Genomic DNA, 19,452 nt, shown 5'->3' with positions numbered 1-19,452 from the left:
CTCTGGGTAGGGTTTCTTTCCACCCCTCCACTGAGGAAACAGAGGCCTCACACTGTGGAAGAGTCTAATCCAAAATTCACTGAAGTCAACTGGAAAAACTCCCATTGACTTCGATGGAATTTGGATCACACCCCAAATCTTTCAAAATCTATGTGGACTCCAAGGATCCAGTAGGTACTCAAGACTGACCACGTGTAACTCTTTGCCTCTGCCCCAGTTTCTGTTATTCTCCTTTGCTGTGAGTGTGTTACATTAAAAAACAAAGCAATTTATTTGTATAATATTTGACAGCTTTTTTTTACTTCTATTTGCAAATACATAAAATACAATATCCAGGATAAAAAAAATTGGCTAATTTCTTACATGCATTTTAATTACTATATAACATCTATGTCATTTTTCCTACTTCTCCCTAAAAAACACTTACTATAGTGGTAATGTTGGGTTCCACTGCTTAGAATCTCCCACAATAATTACAGCATTCAAGTAATAGCCAATGCTCAACAAGAAATGAATGAAGTGCAGAAGTCATTAAACACTGTAAGGAAAGTCTGAGCTGAAGAACACAGCACATCACAGTGGGGTTCAGTATTGTAAAACAGGAGTGAATGCTGCAGAGCAGGTCTGTACAGACCTTCAGATATTGTACATAATTAACTATTCTTTCTTACTGTGTCTTTTCTTCCTTAAAAAAATTATTTTCTTTCAGTTACCACGTTAGTCTTTTCATTTTCTCTCTGTTCCACTTCTTATCTGGTCTTACTAACTGATGTATGGTGCAGGGTTGTTGGGATTTTCCATTCAAACAGCAAAAAGTGCAGGTATTTGAAAAGGAATAGTAGGCACCCTTGCAGAATCAGAATTTGTACCTAACTATAGAACTCTCAATGGCAAAGAAAGATGTTCTTTAATTGTTCATATTAAGATAAAATTGAAAATAACCAACATACGTTTTAATTAATAATTTTGGAACCATGAAATTGATAAATGTTCTCTCGTAAAAAATAATGGGTGTCTTCTCATCTCAATGGGCAGGGATTCAGCTACAGTTTCACCCTTTTCTGATAATCCTAATCTCGCTCTTCTGTCTCCCTTTGTATCCCTCTTGTGACCACTGGTTTTTGTTCCATATGAGCCAAGGGTATTTTCTAGCCCTCTGTGGCTCAAACAGCTTTTACCATCACCTCCTGTGCTCTCAGTATTCCTTTTCAGATCCCCACCCACCCAATTATTGATTATTGTTATTTATGCAGTACCAGAGGCGTGTTCATGATGCTTTACAGTAAACATGTTTCTTTCCAAAACAGGGTATGATCTAAGGGTCGATTCCTGCCAACTCAATTCTACCACCCTTACGCATGTTGAATAATAACCTGCCTCACAAATATTCCCATTAGGTGGTGGCAGAATATGAGAAGTTTGTACTCAGGAACATTCCCATTGACATTATAGAATCAGCCATGTAATTAGACAAAGAGAGAGCACCAGACAAGCAAGAAAGAGATTAGAGGGTAAGATTTTCTTAAAATAAGGCCATGCATTTGTTCAACAGTTAAAATTTTTGCCATTCTTATGCACAATGTAGGGTTGCCAACCCTCCGGGATTGCCCTGGAGTCACCAGGAATTAAAGATTAATCTTTAATTAAAAAGTATGTCATGCGATGAAACCTCCAGGAATACGTCCAACCAAAATTGGCAACCCTAACAGTGAGTAGTATGTTACTCTACAAGTAACTTCATCTATTGAAATGGAACTCCTTGCAGAGTACGATAACTATTCACAAGATCTAGCCCACAGTATTTAATTCCCCCTCTTTGTTGTTGTTGTTTTTGTTTTGTGTGACATTCTTCTGAATATCTCCAGGGAGCACAGGGATATCTGAAGGGGCAGTTTTAACAGCAACCATTCTCCAAGGGGTATGCCAGTTTTTTCCTCACTCTTAGGCTATGTCTACATTGCAACCAGGAATGTGATTTGCAGCTCATGTAGACGTACCCACCTTAGCATTAATCTAGCTAGATGGCTATAAATAGCACTGAGAATATGGTGGTGCAGGCTTCAGTGCAGGACACAAATTTCAGTGTGTACCCAGGGGATTCAGGCAGGTTTGTATAACTCATGCTGAAGCCTGCTTTGAGGCATCTTCACTGCTATTGTTAAGCAGGCTAGCTAGATGAAAGCAAGCGTGGGTTCTTCTACACAAGCTGCAATTCTCACCCATGGTCTGGCCTCTCTTTCCAAAACTGCATTCACCTCTGACTTGACCTGAGGGGAAGTACTTACTTTCTATTTCCTTCTTATGAAAAAAATATATACATTCCACTTGCCTTTCTTTAATAACAGTGTCCTACTCAGTATCAACTTATGCACCTAGATGGCATTTCCACAGGGCTGGGACTTTTGTCTCACAAGCATTATATCTCACCATGGCAGTGGTATACAACCTTTCAGTCAAAGGGCAAAACATTTTTGCAGAAAAGGTTAAGAGGCCGTAATCAATACTTTGGGACAGACCCTCTGGCCTGCTCCACTCCCTTTGCACAGAGACTGTGCAGGGGTATGGGTAGATAATCAGGGAGCTGTGACTGAGGCTGCTTCTCATCTTCTACTGCTTTCACTTCTCCTAGGCTTCCTAGAGGGAGCAATGGGCTGGGTAAAGTAGGGGAGCCATTCTGTGTCAGGCATTCCCCTGGGCTCAGACATAGCCAGTTGAGTGTGTACTGGTTTCCTGCTCTAACTCAGGCTCCCATTGTCCACCAGGGAAGCTGGTGATGAAGCACCAAATCTGCTCTCCAAGCCCTGCAGTACAGCAGGGGAGCTGCAGCACAGAATGAAGAGCAGCTACTCACAGATCTAGTTCACAGCAGAGCTGCTCTTGGGGCTGTGGTGTAGACCACTCAGGAATCAGAGACCTCCCTACCTTCTCCCTACAGCAGCAGGCCCAATCTGAACACCAGTTTAAAAATCACAGAAAGCAGCTCAGGGAACATGTTTCCAATCCATAATAACATGCACATTTTCTTCTTAGCACAGTTGTCTTCTAGGGCCATAGATTGGATGCTACTGGGGCATGAAATCTCCTTTTACCTACAACACACTGAGCAATCCTGACTCACATTCTTTTACTCAAAGCATTGTGTTTCTCTTTGCTGCATAGCTTGTTGAGAATCAGCAATAGTCTGTTACACAGAAGGAATTGCTGGGGGAGGTGAGGAGCTAGTTTAAGGTATTTTTGGGTTGTGGACAGGGACAAAGTTACGTGGGAACAGACTGATGATGGTTAAGTGGAATGACTTGTTTATGCTGGTTTGGGTGATGTGGCAATGATTATATCCAGTTAGATGAATCTGCTCTCCATTATGAGCTTGAGGATGTTCTTGTTAGGTTAGATTTTATTTTGGGAAGGGATCTTCTGGGTGTTTTCTTAATAATGCTGTCTGATCAACCCTCAGGCTGAGGTGAGAGATTTGCTAGGTTTTTCCATCCTCTCGTTGAGTTCAGTGGTTGGGGAACTGGGAAGATAAATATTCTATGTGTAAGAGTAACAGACTTTGTCTAATTTAGAAGCTTTTTCTTAGGATATGGATCTTGTTTCACTTTCCCCCACCACATCATTTTTTCAGGAGCCGGCTTCAGCATCTACACCCCCTTTAATTCCCTCAGTTTGGTGGTGGTGAAGGCTGAGCAATGCTATTGTGAGCTGAAGATAGGGAGGGACCATCTCTGGGTGATTGGGTTCATTGGTGCTTGTGATAGAGGGTATGGGGAAACAAAGCAGGAGATTCTGTAGATTGAGATCTGTGGTTAGATTATTGTTATCTGTGGCATCATCATGGAAGGGTAGGACACCAATTAGCAGAGACCCTACTCTTCAATTCATATCGTTTAGTCCATGGCCAGTGACTCACTCTATCAATGTGCCTGCTACCATAGAACACTGGATCCTCTTCTGTTTACAGCCATCGACAAAGAAGCCCCTAAGCATTCTCTGCCTAATTTCCATCCTCACAGTTGTATAGTATTACCTTTCACACCCTGAATAGGGCAGTGGCAGACATGCCCAGAGACCAGTTCAGCCTCAGGATGTATAAACATTTATGGTATGGTATTGGTAGTGGTGAAGAAAACTTTGTTCTTTCTACTACTGTACACACACAAAGTTATTTCCAGCAGGATTGTTCCAAGTGGCTGACCTCCTGGTATATCCTCTGTGGCTCCGCTTGGAAACTAACAGATCTTTCATATTGTGAGGAATTTCCCACCTGCTGTGCAGCTCTGCATTGGACTGGCTGTCCTGGTCAGAAAGGATTTGTGTCTAGGGAGGACAATTGCAATGACTTCCCTGGGAAAATTTGGGTCAGGTTCTTCATGCTGTAATCTTGTCAACTGACCTGCCTCTAATCTGCCATCGTTGGGAAGATTATCCTGAAGGTTGTGGCAAGGCAATTTTGGTGTCACATGGATTCCTTCATCCCTGTTAGTCTGGTTTTAGTATGTCATGGAAGCTGTGCTGGTCTTACTGGCTGAGGATTTCCTCCTGTCAGTGGGGAATAATCAGGAGTCTATGCTGATCCTTTTAGATACGAGAGTATTTGACACTGTTGAGTGTGAAGTTTGGCTACTTTGTCTGCAGTTACTAGACGGGGAAGACAATAGAGTCTTTGTGACTTCTAGGGGTTGTTACATTACATTACTTGGGATACCCTTGAAAACTTGAAGCTGAAGCTTAGTTACCTGAAACCATGCCTGTCCTGCAATAACTGTGGCAGTGGTTTAGGTCAAGCACCACAGCTAATTTCATGGACCCCACATTTAAATCTGGTTGCTAGTAGCAGAACAATCTCAACCAAGGGCGTTTCTTTCTGGAACTCATTTTTCTAGGATATCCAACAGAACGAGAATCTATGGAACTTTAGAGTACAGTACAAACACTTCTCTTTTCTGATGCATGTCTTTGAGGGGATGATGGAATAGTGGAAGGGTTTGTTTGTTTTAAGGTAATTTCCTTTTCTTTTTGCTCATTGGAAAAGGGTATTGCAATGGTATTTATTAAATTTTGATTATGTGCCCTGAGACATCAGAAAGTAGATCATCAATCAAGTAAATCAAGTAAAATAAATAATTAAATAAGTACAATAGCTAAATTTCCATTATATATATGCAGTCTTAGCTTATAATGTGCAAATTACATTTTTCTGATTTATTCTGTGAGTCTGTTCCTACTCTCACAATGGTGCAAACCAGGGTAGCTATAATGAAGTTCAGAGGAGTTACACCAACATAAAACTAGTGATGAGATCAGAACTGCTTGTTCTAAATCCACCTGAGATCATGTTTGCTCTTTTCCTGCAAGTATGCTGCAGATGAGTCACATTAAAATCACTCTACAATTTTTTTCACTCTCAGTTATTTGTCCATTTTTGGGCTCTAGTCTCATTACTTTAAATTTCTCTACACTGAAGTGCTTAGACTACTTATCAGCTAATAGAACTAATCTACCCATTATTAATTTGTTTACTTTAACACTTTGTATTTGCCGCTGTACTATGCTTTACGACTTTCTAAATAAATTTATTAAGTGGAAGAGTATCAAATTCTTCCCTAAAACTCAGATAAATCAGGTACATTGTTTCAACACAATCTCTACATTGATGTACATTACTTCAAACAAGTGACCTCAAGCAAGGCACATATTTGCCAGGACAGTTATCTTTTTATAAATACATGATGATCGTTCCTAATTATGTATCTCTAAATGACAAGTAAATTTGGCTCACCCCTGTTTTTAATATTTTTCCCACAAATGAAGCCATGTTTACTGAGTCCATGGTGTACTGATCAGAGGTAGATAAACCTAACAAAGGGTCATGAAATCTTGCGTGGGTTTTTCAAAAGTACTCAGTGAGTCTAATTTTGCTTCCAGTTGAGTCACTGGGGATAAAACTTCCCTTAGTTTCAATGAGAGCAGAATTACAGCAACACTAAGTGTCTTGAAAATCGCACCCTTCATGCTTCCAAACCCATCCACCCAAACTACATTTTCAAGACATTTCAAGAAAAAGTATGATCGTTCAATTGATATGATGTCATTATTTCAGCTCAAAATTAAGAAAACCAATAAAATAGAACCCAAATTATCTGGAGATCTCAAGAGACAAAAGAAATCTTTAGACAGACGGTTGAGAAAAACAGGGACCATGAGTGCAGCCTTCAAACCCTGCTGGCTAACTTACCTAGTTATAGACAACTAGCCAGCTAACTCAAGACCAGCTGGCGGGGCAGTAGGAGGTGGCAGAAGCAATAGCCCAGTGCTTGCACAAAGCCTTTATGCACAAGTCAGACTTTAATACATCAGACCATAGTTTGAATTCTTTGGGCCTGATTCTCTACTGCTCTACACTTTGTGTAGTCAGGTACACGGGTGAAAAATGAGTGTGAAATGCTCCCAAATCAGATGGTGCTGCAAAGTAGTGGAGAAAAAGACATAAATAGTTCAGCAGGTGTTTAGGCACTGAAGTCAAATCTTGGGGGGACATTATCTGGTGAAAACTGATAGTAGACTTAACTAGAGTGCCAATAATTTAGGTCTGACTGTACTAAATCATGGATGCGTTAATCCCCCCAAATAATACCTACATCAAACAATGCCACCAGCACAGGAAAAGAGTGGTGACATGATAAACAGATGTTAGTCATTTAATGCACTACTTGAAGGCGCACACATACTGCGACGATGAGGGTCATGTAAAAACCTATAGAATAGAATAGAATAGAATATCCACAGAGATGCATGTGGGTATGGACGTGTTACCTACCCCTGCTTCTGATCAACCTTTCTCCTGCCACTAAACTCATCTTCCTTTCCTTCCACTCTGACCATGTCACTTTCCTCTTATTCCTTTGCTATCCTCCTGTTGCCTTTCACACCAAGTTCAAGCTTTTCATCATTACTTTTAGGGCCCTGCATAATGCTACTCCTGTCTACATCTCTGCTTTCTTATCTTCCTAATACTCTGCTGTAACCGGCAAATGACCCAGAACCCTGATTCCCTTACCCTTTGTCTGCAATCCTCCCAGCCTGACGTCCTAATCATTCCTTTGGTATCAATATTTTTCTTCATACTCATTTCCATTTTCCCCTTTACACTTGGAAGTTGCTCACTCTCCTTGTATAACAGAAGTTCTCCCTCCCTTTTCTTCAAATAAATCCCCCCTTAAAACATTCACTTCCATGCAGACTTTCAACAATAGTCCCCTAAAGAGAAAACAGATGATTAAAAATACTAGCAACAACACCATGTCACTTCCAGATTGGATCTCATCTGGCATTTTGTGTTTGAAATGTAACATCTGTAAGTTCCTTGGGGCATGGACAGTGATATGCAAATGGACTGTACTCATCAGATATTAAAAATCAATAATGTTTTAAATCTATTGATTGCTTTATCTATTAAATCCTGTGGTTCCACCTCTCTTCTGAATGTTCTAGTAATAATTATTGGTCATTTTGTATTCCACTTGCTACTTTGTTAAATTCTTCTGGTGCTTAATTATCTGAGGGTAGGGCTTTATTCATTATACTGTAGTGGGAGGAGAAATGATAATCAACTTTCAATCTGAAGCCTGACTTTAAAACTGAATGACTGGTTTAATTATTGCAGACAATGCCAAGATAGGTAGGGGGCTTCTCTATAAAGGTTTTAGTCCAGTGCTTCGCTGAATGTCCAAGAAGCTGTTTAGCAAATGTTTCTCAGTTACACATCACTTTTTTGTAACATTAGGGATATGGTAGAACTGCAAATTTGATACATGAGACCATGATATAAATCAGAAGGAATAATCAGTGCAGTGTGTACAATGCTTAAAAGTGTATGCAATAAACAAAGAGCTCCCATCTCATCCACTATATGGAAAAATAATGAAAATCTTGATTTCACAATCAGTGCTTTTTTGTATACGGGGCAGGCCAGGCCACATACAGCTCTTTGAAGTCGCTGACATCAGTGGAGTTACTTCAGCTTTACAACAGCAAAACTGAAAACAGACATGATGTCCCATGCTTCAGTGTTTACCTAGCCATTTTCCAGCACAGTTTTTGAGATTAGGATTGTCAAACCTATGGATTCTAGTTTAATTTGATCAGCTCACATGATCAGTTCATGTCAAATAAGGCTTAATGCTGTCATAAATTAGCTAGCATGAGGTTTCTCACACATAAATGTTTCAAAACACTACCAATATATAATCTCTAGAACAGATTCTTTAAAAAATTCATCAAACAAACAAACAAACAAATATTAACCACTTTTGGCACCAGGTATTATTTATATATGTAATATGGGGAGAGGATAAAAAAATAACAAAAATTAATATCCATATTTTCTGTAGCAGCCTAGATATACCCATTGATTCAGGGAATTTTAATAACCAAAGTTACCAAAACCAGCTTGATTTCCCCGATCCTTTGAATAGTCCTCTCTAATTACCACTTTTATATTCTTAACCCGACTTCTTGTTTCTTTGCTAACATTAGAGTTCTCTGTCTTCTGCTGACTGCACTGGCAAGCTGGCTGACTGGCTAATTCTAGCTCCTGCAGATTCAAAGACTGTCTGTAACCTAAATTAATTAATTCAAGTGAATGTACCTCTTAAGGTATAAAAGTATTGTCTCATGTGCAGTACAGGTAACAGAAGAACGCAACTTAATTGTTCTGGAACCCATTACGCAAAGAAGACAATGCTCCTATAATAACAGTTACTCATGATTATATAAATATATTTATTATAGATTGTTGCTTTTGTGTCACAGGATAATTTTCTCAGGGTTTTTTTCCGTTTAGTATTCACCCCTGGTGGAACTGTTATAGTGGAAAATTTCAGGAAGAAACATAAGATCCTCACTGGCCAAACAGAAACTTTCACTTTTCTGGATGAAATCCTTCTGGACTTGTTCATTCAAAATTCCAGTAGGATACATCCTGTAACTCCAAAGGGAGCATTTCCTGAGTAAAATGAGCACCATTTGGCCCTCTTAGAGCTGCACGAACCAAGAGTCTTAGCAAAAGAGATCAAATTAGAATCTTTAATATTGACTTGCTGGTGAGCAGAATTTCCATGCATGCTTTTGGAACCACCAAATGCAAAAGTCAAGAGACACTCATGTAGGCTATATACTCTCTACCTATACTACTACAAATCCTTGACAGCTTAATTTTGTTTTCTCCGTCTTGGAACTTCTGGCTCTAGAAAACAATGGAATTCACAGGGATAATGGATATTAAAAGTTCATTCTTATATACCATGTGAAAACCTTCCCTTGTGTGCTATCTTTCAGATGTGAGACTTTCAAGGACAACATCAGGTCATATTTGTTTGGGGTACCCATGCAGAGGACAGGTATTTCATTTTATTCACTAAGTTCTAGACTGAGCTTTTAGGCACATCCCTGTATAAGCAGCTGTGTGACAAAGTGGGGATCACTGCTAAGGAACTGTGTTTCAAAGAGTCACAATAGATATCAGAGTACATTCCTAATACTACAATATTTTCCCTTTGAATTCCTCCCCAAATCCCACTTTGCTCCAGGAGGGAGTAATTTAATACATTGCTCTGCCACCCACCATGGGGAGGAGGTGGAGTCAAGGATACACTCTGCATTTGTTCACAGGTAAAGGAAAGTGAGAGAAATATTAGATGCACAACCCCTCGGATTGCCCCTGCTTCTGGAACCACAATCTATGTGTGTCCTATATGACTGTGTCCCAGCTCCCCTGGCACAGCTGCAAATAAACAGATTGCAGTGAAGCCCAAAGGTAATTCGTCATTACTCAGTGAGGCCAATGCCTTGTTTTCAATTAAGATTCTGGGCAACAGTCAGCAAGTTACAAAACAAGTGCTAATACAACCAAAACAACTATATTCACTGATAAAACAGATTCAAAACAAAACAAAATTAAATCAACTGTCAAGTAGTTCTGGTGTGAACACTTACAGTAATACTCTCCTCTCAGGTCTCTTATCCAGACTTCAAATTTAATTATTAATATTGCATAGTCTGTCCTAACTCCATTTGCAGAACTACAGCTGATGTCAATGGAAGTTCTCTGTGTATATATTTACAGCAGGGATCCAGTATTTGCATTATCAAAGGTGAATGCTTCCCTTATATTGTACAAAGCTGTAACTAGACTGTTTAGTTTTGAAGGACCAGAAGATCTTGTGCCTGCATCTGTTTTTTTGAGACACTAAGTATGTAATGTCTGAACTCAGCAAGATACTTAGCCACATTCCCAATTTTAAGCAAGTGAGTTAAAGCCAATAGACCTGATCACATGCTTAAAGTTGGGCATATGTTTAAGCACCTTGCTAAATCAGGGTCTGAAAGAATTGCTACCGAACTGTGTTATGCATTTACAGACAGAACAGTCTCTATTTAACATTTTTTAAAGAGGAGGAGGTGAAGGAGGATGTGATAGACACAAAATCACTTTACATAAATGTAATTCCACTGATTTAAGTGGAGTTATTCCTAATTTATACTGATGTAAGTGAGCTCAGAATCAGGTCCAGTCTCACAGGAGCACCGGAAGAAAAAGTACAACATTTGAAGAATACAGTTAACAAATGATACTGTCTAAGAGTACCAAATGGTAACCACCTTAACCATATAGTATTGGAGCAAGTGAAAGCCTATCTAGCAGCAAATTTGTTTTTAAACAAAAGTAAGCAGAGTAAGCATGATAAATATATCTGGCCCAATTCCACAAGAACTAGAGGTATCCAGAGGGAATCTACTAGCTAGTTTTTCTCTAAACCCTATTTTTAAGGCTTGTGCATTCCTGCTCTGAGCTACTTGTTTTTTTAAAAATCACATTATTTCCAGTTGAATTTGGCTGGGAAAGAGTAATTCTGACCAGAGTAATACTAACTCAAATGGCACAAACTACTAAAAATGAAAACATTGAGCAATCTCTACATTTACACAGGCCTAGTTTGGTAGGAATGATACATCTGGTACAAAAACAAAGACATCAGTAGCATACAGTAGCATGACCTGATCACTTGCATACCTTTGCATCTCTGAAAACTAGAGATGAAAGGCAATATTAACATTTTGTATCAACAACCATCCATCAAGGGACTGAAGTAAGGTCTTCTGGTCATTGCTGTTAGGTTCCCCCCCGCCCTTATACTGTTGGTGGCAACACACCCCCATCACAGTATTCTCCACCTTCTTTTATAAAGGAGGTGAAAATATAGTGCAATACACATGAATAGAAGAGTACACCAGCATATTCTGAAGGATTGCTTCCCCTTCTGTGTATTAAATCCTCTCTGATCCTGGAAAATGTACTCCTTTCCATTTATTGTTCTAAACAGTGAACAGCTGTTTCCTGGCCTCTTCATTTAAGGCTGTCATTTCTTTGGTTAGATGTTTTGCATATATGGTACACCACAACAGGTGCCTAGCTCTTTTGCTCCGATTAATATTGAATGCTTTACTGTGTTCACCAAATGTGTGACTGCTTTTTTGCTAATAGTTTGAATAAATGATTAAATAAGTGATTGATGCTAGGCAGATTGGACAGGCCACCTCTCTGGTAAAGACCAGTTTATTTCATTGTTTCAGAGACTTTGAGATTCTTCAGTTGCAAGGACAGTGGGGATCTGTGTTCTACCACAATTTCCTCAGTACCGATCCTTTCATCTTTAGATTGGTGTTTGTGTCTCCTTTTGCTTAGAGGGACATGCATAATCAGTCACAGAAGCAAGCTGATGAAGGGATCAGGAAGATAAAGGAGGGCACTATCAAAGTTAAACTATAAACTAATAGGTGGATTTCAAGACAACATGTATCTATGTACCAATAGCCTAGTGTGTGCTAGTGGGGAAAGGGCCAAATTTCACCAGAGTATTAAAAAACAGTAGTCCAATTCGTAGAAGTGAGAAAAAGGTGAAGCATTTTCTCTCTGTATTTCCAAGTAATAGTCTGTAATGCAAAGCTCTATATTCAGTTTCCTTGAATATGCTGCAACTGTGCCTTGCAGTTATGCAAACATTATGTGGTACCTTGTACCGGTATACTGTATATGCTACTGTGAATTTGAAGGAATTAATGTGATATAAAAGGGAGTATTTATCAAATCTATACATCCTGACCATTTACCTTTTACTAAACTGCAATAAATCTTTTGTAGCATGATCATGTGAAATGGATTAGACTTGATCGATGTATTAAATTTACTTAGATCTAGAATTAGCCTGACTCCTCCTGACCCTGAGGGATTATGAAATACCTGGAGTACAAGCCATCTTGAATGTCTTCATGTGATATAGGCTAAATGGTGCCTTGGAACATCCGTTCCTGGAGCTCCTCCAACGGAGATTTCTTTCTATAATAGAAAAGCTTTGTGAAACAGTCTTTGGGAACCAGCTATCTGAAGTGATCTCTTCTCAGAAGGAGAAATACCTTAGTTTGCCTTGCAAAGCAAATATGCCCTAAGTATTTGACTCCAGAGATTTTCAGCAATAACCACCAAAGTGAAGGAGCACTCCCTAAAAGTGGGCTTTATCTTACTATCTTACTGACAGCCTTCCCATGTGAATTGGAATTTACAGGTTAGGTTATCTTAACAAGGGTCACCTGTCTGCTTTGTCTTTTGGGAATGTGAAAGAAATTGGAAATTTTTATCTTTCCTTTCATAGTGGTAGTACTGTACATAAGGGCTTTTCAGGCCTGTGCTACTCTTTGATTGGATATATCCCTGTCCTTCAAAGAGATTCATTACATTTAACGTAAGGTTAAAATGAATGTTGTGGCCATTGAAAGGGCATTTTAAGCATTAATATTAGTACAAGTGATTATATACTGAGATATGAGCAAAGGATTTGGGATCTAACGCCAAAAAGTCTTTGGTTCTCTTAAATTGGTATTTTGAGATTTGTAAGAGTGTTGCTTTAGGATGCTTCTGTGTCTTCCAAGTCCTTTATTATATCAAAGGTTTGGGCCTAAGGATGGGATTTTCTAAAGGGCTTAAGTGATTTCAGAGCCCAAGCATGAGCGTCATTCGTCAATCAGTAAGAATTATGTTCCTAAATCACTTAGGCCCCTTTGAAAATTTAAACCTAAATTCAGTTTCCTATTACATGGGGGTAACTCCAGAGTTATTACAGTTAGTTCTTTGGGGTGTCTCTGGATTTAACCCCATATAACAGGAAACTTAATTTGGACGTAGGAAATTATATAATACATTGCTTTATGTTTCTCATAGTTGTTGACTCAGAGATCATATTCCCATCTGATAGAATTTTCCTAGCAAAACTGTCTGAGATTTTAATTGTTCTGTCCATTAAGATTAGGTTTGGTTATGAAACTTTGCAAAATTTCTATAATATCGTAAAACTACAGCACCACTGACAAAAACTTTTATGAGAACTGCAGAGATACCTTTATCTCCATTAGAAGTTCTACTCTTAGTTTCTAATTGTAATTATGCTGGCTGTGCACATACTGTGATTTTCCCAGAACAGGCTCTTAATGATTCACTTTAAGGGAGTTCTAAAAATATAAGCAAGGAATTCCAGTAAATGATGAAAGATTCCTGTATTATGAGCAATGGAAGGAGAAGACATTTTAGGTTCTTGGTCAAAAACTATATAAAATAAATTATCCCAAAAAATCTGTTTAATTAAATATCTTCTGGACCTCTCAAAACAACAAACTATGGCTATCATCTCAAATCTAGGTCTGCCTACTCTTGACTTGGAGAAAAAGAACTTCTTATTATCTTCATCATTAGGTTAGTAACTCTATCTCATCACTCAACTGTGCTGTAACTAGCATCACCTCTATAATGATATGCTGATTTCAAGAAGGTCATAAAATTAATTTGTCCTGAATTAATTTGCCCTGAATAATTCCACTATCAAGCCCCCTATTTTATTAGACTTTCTTTTCTGCATTCCCAGTATTTTACAGAGAAATACTTTTTCTTTTATCTAGGAAACTACATATTACCCCTAAAGTAACACGAGATCCCTTGGGTAGCTGACCTGTTTGACTTTTCATCTCCTCTAATATGATGTTTAGCTAATAAAGGTACTACTGCAAAATTCCTAATTTGCAGTTCTTAATTCGAGCCTACTCACAGAAAGAAAACAGCTAAGAAACAATAGCAGCCACTAAAGTTGTTGATTAGGATCACTAACTGTACGTGCAGCAGTGCTGGACATAAGTAAAGCACCATGTTCCATAATATCTGTACCAGTAAACCTAATACGAAGCTTGGCAAAAGGAAGTTTCTTTAGCTCCTGAGTCTTTTTTCCCCCTTAAATCATTTTTGATAGTGTAGATTCATTATTTTCCACCTGGGCCCAAAACCATTGCAACAGCTCCACTATGATCCAGTTGCCAAGATGTTCAGTTGCCATTACCTCTTAAGAAAGAACTGCTAGAGTTCCTATGCAATCCAACAGGATAGCAATTGCAGTCACACACCTGCCTTAGCTCAGATAGACTACCCTTACAGGTTCTGAAACAACAGAGTCCTTTGCATAAGGAACCAGTCTCCCCCAGCATCAAACTCCTTCGGAACTTTCAAGCTTGGCTACCTTGTTTTTAATAGTTTTGGTACGCAAATTAAAAGTGAATGAGGAAATGCTGTGGGTTGAGGCATCTGCAAAAAAATTGCTTATAGCCATCTGTAAGCCACACAGTTGTCTGAATGAAAAGAGTGCTTGCTAAATCTTTTTTCTAAACCTGATCTAACAGAATGCTGAAACAAAAGTCAGACAACTTTCATATCTGGCTCCTAAGAGGAATCCAACTGAGGAGCGCTGAAAGTTTTTCTTATATTTTTATTGGTTTGAAAGGTGAATCTACCCAACCAAAAACGTGTTCCCTGGAAATGGGAACAAAATACTTTTTAGATAGCTCATTAATCTTTGCACGATTCTTCATTTTCATCCCAGTACATTATAATGTAATTAATGGAGGGATTCTGAGGTAAGCAGAGAGTTATCATATATTTTGAAAAATATGCTTACACAGAGTCCACAATCCCAGTAAAAAGAAAAGTCAATGGATTAATCACAGTGCTACTAAATTAGCTGGGCTACTAATTAATATCTATATAGGTAAAAGGCATCAAATGTACGGTACTGTATTCAGAAAATATAATTTTAGAAGGACTTTCTTTGTGTAAACCTGTCACTCTCCATAGTTTTAATAAAATCAACTAAAGTACACAACATCCAAGTCTCAAAGAACCAAAGTATCTGATAACATTTCATTCTGATATTGTTTGTCTGAAAGAAAGTTCAGGGCCAAATTTTCAAAGGGAAGAGATCCACTTGTGCTCACCAGAAAACCACCTGCAAACACATGACCGCTTATCTGAGCGATCACCGCTATTAGGTAGGCAGATTCAGTAAATGTACATGCAAATGATGAGAACAGGAACTTGCAGTTAACCATTTGCTTGTACCTTTACCCAGTTTTTGCATGCATACCTGGCAATTGCATGCATTAATCCAGTTACACATTTCTGCAGGCATTTTTTGGCACACACACTTCTGTATTTGAAAATTTGACATCTAGTGGCATCAAAATTATTTGGAAGACAGTCATTAAAATAGATGTTAAAAGAACACTGTGGGGTACATTTTCAGCAAGGCACAGGGAGATTTAGCTGCATGACTTCCATTAGCTTTAATGAGAGCTGCACAGCTAAATACCTGGACACCACACTGAAAGATTAACACATAATACACACAATGTTTATTTTTTACTAATACTCTTATTATTACCACGTTCTTCCTCCTCCTCCTCCTCTTCCTCCTCTTCTTCTTCCTCCTCCTCTTCCTCCACATCTTCTGCTTCCTCTTCATCCTCCTCTTCTTCCTCTTCAATCTCCTCTTCCTCTTCTCGATCTATTTCTTCATCCTCCTCCTCCTCCTCATCACCTTGCTCTTCATTGTCATCAGAATACTCCTCCTCCTCTTCCTCTTCCTCTTCCTCCTCCTCCTTTTCATCCATCTCCTCTGTTCCATCAGTTTCATAACACTCATCTACTGAAGAGTTGTCTGTTTTAACCACAAAGGGTTTTCTTTTGGGAGCAGGTTCTTGGGGTTGCTTATCTTGTGTTTTTCTTTTTTTTGCCAAAGGACAGCCATAAACACTATTCGGAAAAATAAAAGACTTATGTTATTACACTGTCTGGCAGTTCTCCTCTGCAGGTCAGATTGTGCAAAGCATTATGTCATTTAATCAGGTTTTATAATTATTTACTACATCAATTGCTTTCCTTAAAATGTACATTTTTGAAAAAAAATACACTTTGCTTAGGCAATAATGACCAAAGGGGAAGGCCCTTCCAAACCCTCACGGCGTCTAGTCAGTCATTAGCTGTCTGGAAATGCTATACCCAGGGGTCATCACTGCAATTATAAAGCTAATAAGAATTTTTTTCCCGCTCCCCTCCTCGCTCTCCCTGCACTGTGTTATCTCTGCTTCATGTTGAACTTTGTTCCATGGTAGATGCATTTTTTTTTAATTTATAGCAAATAATTTTTTCCTAGCAATTATTGATCAGTACTGTAAGGAGTGGGAAAGAAGTCCTTCATATCTTTAAACTATTCAGTGAGATTTTGGTCAGTTACAACTGGGATCTGCTCCTGAAACATTTGAAGCTAAGAGTAGGACTGGACCCTTACATATAGATAACAATAATAACAATAAATTGGTCTTCAATTATTCACTTTACCTCTCCATTATGTGCCATGAAGGTGCATAAAAACCAAAACAAACATAAAAATTGGCAGAACTACTTTTAGAAGGTCTCAAACATTCAAGTTAAAATGTATCCATACAAATCCTATGATATTTTCTGAAAACATCAGAGCTGAAAGTCAGACTTATCTGAAATTGGGTATCATTTGTTCTCTGATCACCTTAGCTACAGGCATAACAACATTATAGGACAGAAGAGGATCATGCTACTTTTCTGTTGGGTTGTCCACCTATCTGTCCAACTTAATGTTTTCCCCATAATTTCTGGTCTAATATGATCTCCTTTGAGAGAGCTCTGTTGCACACATTGAATTACCCTCTGCGTAAAGAAGTTTCACTTGAACTTCCTTATTTAAAACACGGGGCCCCTCCTGGTGCTCAATACTCCAGATGTCGTCTGGATGGTGCCATAATGGTCACCTCTGATTTGAACTATATTCCGTTATCACAGTTTGTCATTTGCTTCCCTGATGATTTTAAGTTTCTGTCCATACTCATCCTCCATATCATTCATACTGTTAGTACTATCTTTCTTCAGTGCGAGTTCCATTAATACCATATTCTTCAAGATTCTGATTCTTATTTTTAAAGCTGTCAGTGGGCTACATCCTGACTAGCTCCAGGACTGAGTCTCTCTCTCTCTCTCTCTCTCTCTCGCTCTTTTCATAACCCTCTTAGAATATTCTAATCAACAGGCAGATCTCAGGTAAAACGCTCAGGGGTGAAGGGCTGAAGCAGCTCCTCATTTGTGAAAATCACTGGAGATAAAGTGAGCTTGAGTTTTGTCACATTTAGAATGCAATGCAGAAATTACCTCTTTTTTCCACACTGTACACAATAAAAAAGGCTGCTAAATACTTGCAAAGCCATCTCACCCAAACCTAGTTCTCCTAGAAGTCACTCTGGGAAGGAGCAGAGAATATGGTCCTAGTCAGACTATGCCAATGTTCCTTTTAATTTTTGGATTTGGCAACTAAAGGCCATTGTGATTGACACATTAGAAATCAATTACGGGTAAAGGTAGGGCAACCTAATTGCCAATCATAATCCTATTTACCAATTTCAACTTTGTCTATATTTTTCTACACTATATTTCATAAGGCACCTAAGAACCCATGACATTTCTTCTAGGCCCAGTCCCACTAACCTGCAATTGAAATCAGTGGGAGTTAGATGCCTTACTTAATTAGGTGCTTTTTGTAAATACCACTAGGTTCCTATCTGCATGTTTAGACATATGTGTACATTGCTTTGTAAATCTAGCTGCATGTCTTTTCTCTCTCTCTCTGTGCTCAGTATGCTCGACCCTGAAAGGTACTGGCTCCTCTAGCTTCAATCCAGGCGAGCTCATAAGCAATTAATTGAATTTAATGGAACTTCTCACAGGATTCAAGTTAAGTGTGTATTAAGTACTTTGATGGATTGGGACCAGAGTACCCAGTACCATGTAGGATTTACAATACAGTCAGTCTCCCAAGAAAATTAACCATGTATGTTAACCATGACCACCTTTTGGTCAACTTCAACCAGTTTACATCAATCCAAACTATTTGGTCCTTGATCAACATCTAGAATCTGTTCTTGGCTTTGTTTGGATATTAAGCCCTAAAAGTCTGAAATTGCCTTGATTCTTCTTACGAACCCTTTAAAAATATGGTCTTTCATTGACTCCTCTATAGTTTTCAAGTATATCTTAAGTTCAGTGGGAATTTAAAAAAATAATATCTCTCTTTCAGAATCTTGGGAGACAGGCCATCAGACCTGGAACGTTCTTTCTATTTAGCTGCCCTAATTTCTTCTCTTTCTTTGTTTTATCTATTCTTGTATTACACTTAGTTTCATTAATTGTTCATATTCTGCCTCCAAGACATTCCTATCTCTTTCTGGCATTTTCCCCTCATTACCTCTGGTAAATACACTGAGGAAAAGAAAGCATTTTGCTTCCCAGCAATCTCTGCCTCATATGTCACTAAGTTCCTCTCACAGTCGGACAAAGAGACTTCAGTCTCTTTCATTGACCTCCTGTTCCTGATATATCTGTAACACCTGTTATTTTTTATCCCCATACCTTCTGCAATGATCGTTCCATTTTCAATTTTGGCTTCTGTGATCATTGTCTTAGCTACTTATTTTTTAGACTTGTGTATACCCTCTCATAGCCATGATCCTATTGATTTATGTCTTGTTTGCTTTTCTATTTTATTGCTCCCTGTATTCCCCATGTCATCTGTATTTGTTTCTCCCCAACCACCCACCTACCCCCACCACCCCACCTCACACCGCACACATGCACACTTCAGCTGTATTTGTTTTCAATAGTATACCTACATGTTGGGATTCCTGCAGTTTCCCTCTGAATACTCCCCATTTCCTTTTTGAGTCCCTCCCACTCATTTTACTTTCTCAGACTCTTTTAGTAACAACCCCTATGGAAAAGTCCTGTAGAACTTACTCAGGATGAAACCAGTAGGGATATAGAAAAATGTATTAGGGTTCAAAGGAAAGTATGTAAAAATCTATATTTAATAGAGGATGGTAGCTTTTCTATGGTTTTTGAACAATCTTATGTAACTACCTGATGGTTCAAAACCATACAGTATTATTGTTCTCTGTTAAATGCTATAGGACTTGTCATTGTGGAATATGCATTTTGATCCCCAA

General features: G+C 38.6%; 1 protein-coding gene across 4 annotated transcripts in view; it reads right to left on the bottom strand.

Annotated features, from left to right (window-relative positions):
• The window catches only part of MYT1L (myelin transcription factor 1 like), a 153,058-nt gene that overhangs the window by 113,551 nt on the left and 20,055 nt on the right, over positions 1 to 19,452 (bottom strand). For all 4 annotated transcript variants that reach the window (XM_077811565.1, XM_077811567.1, XM_077811563.1 and 1 more), the window contains exon 4: positions 15,810 to 16,180. In XM_077811565.1, the coding sequence (XP_077667691.1) occupies positions 15,810 to 16,180 (371 nt within the window). The remainder of the gene's footprint in view (positions 1 to 15,809; positions 16,181 to 19,452) is intronic.

This window comes from Eretmochelys imbricata, chromosome 3 (genome assembly GCF_965152235.1).
Source record: "Eretmochelys imbricata isolate rEreImb1 chromosome 3, rEreImb1.hap1, whole genome shotgun sequence".
In the NCBI taxonomy this organism is placed as follows: domain Eukaryota; kingdom Metazoa; phylum Chordata; order Testudines; family Cheloniidae; genus Eretmochelys; species Eretmochelys imbricata.
This window is presented reverse-complemented; position numbering and strand designations above follow the sequence as displayed.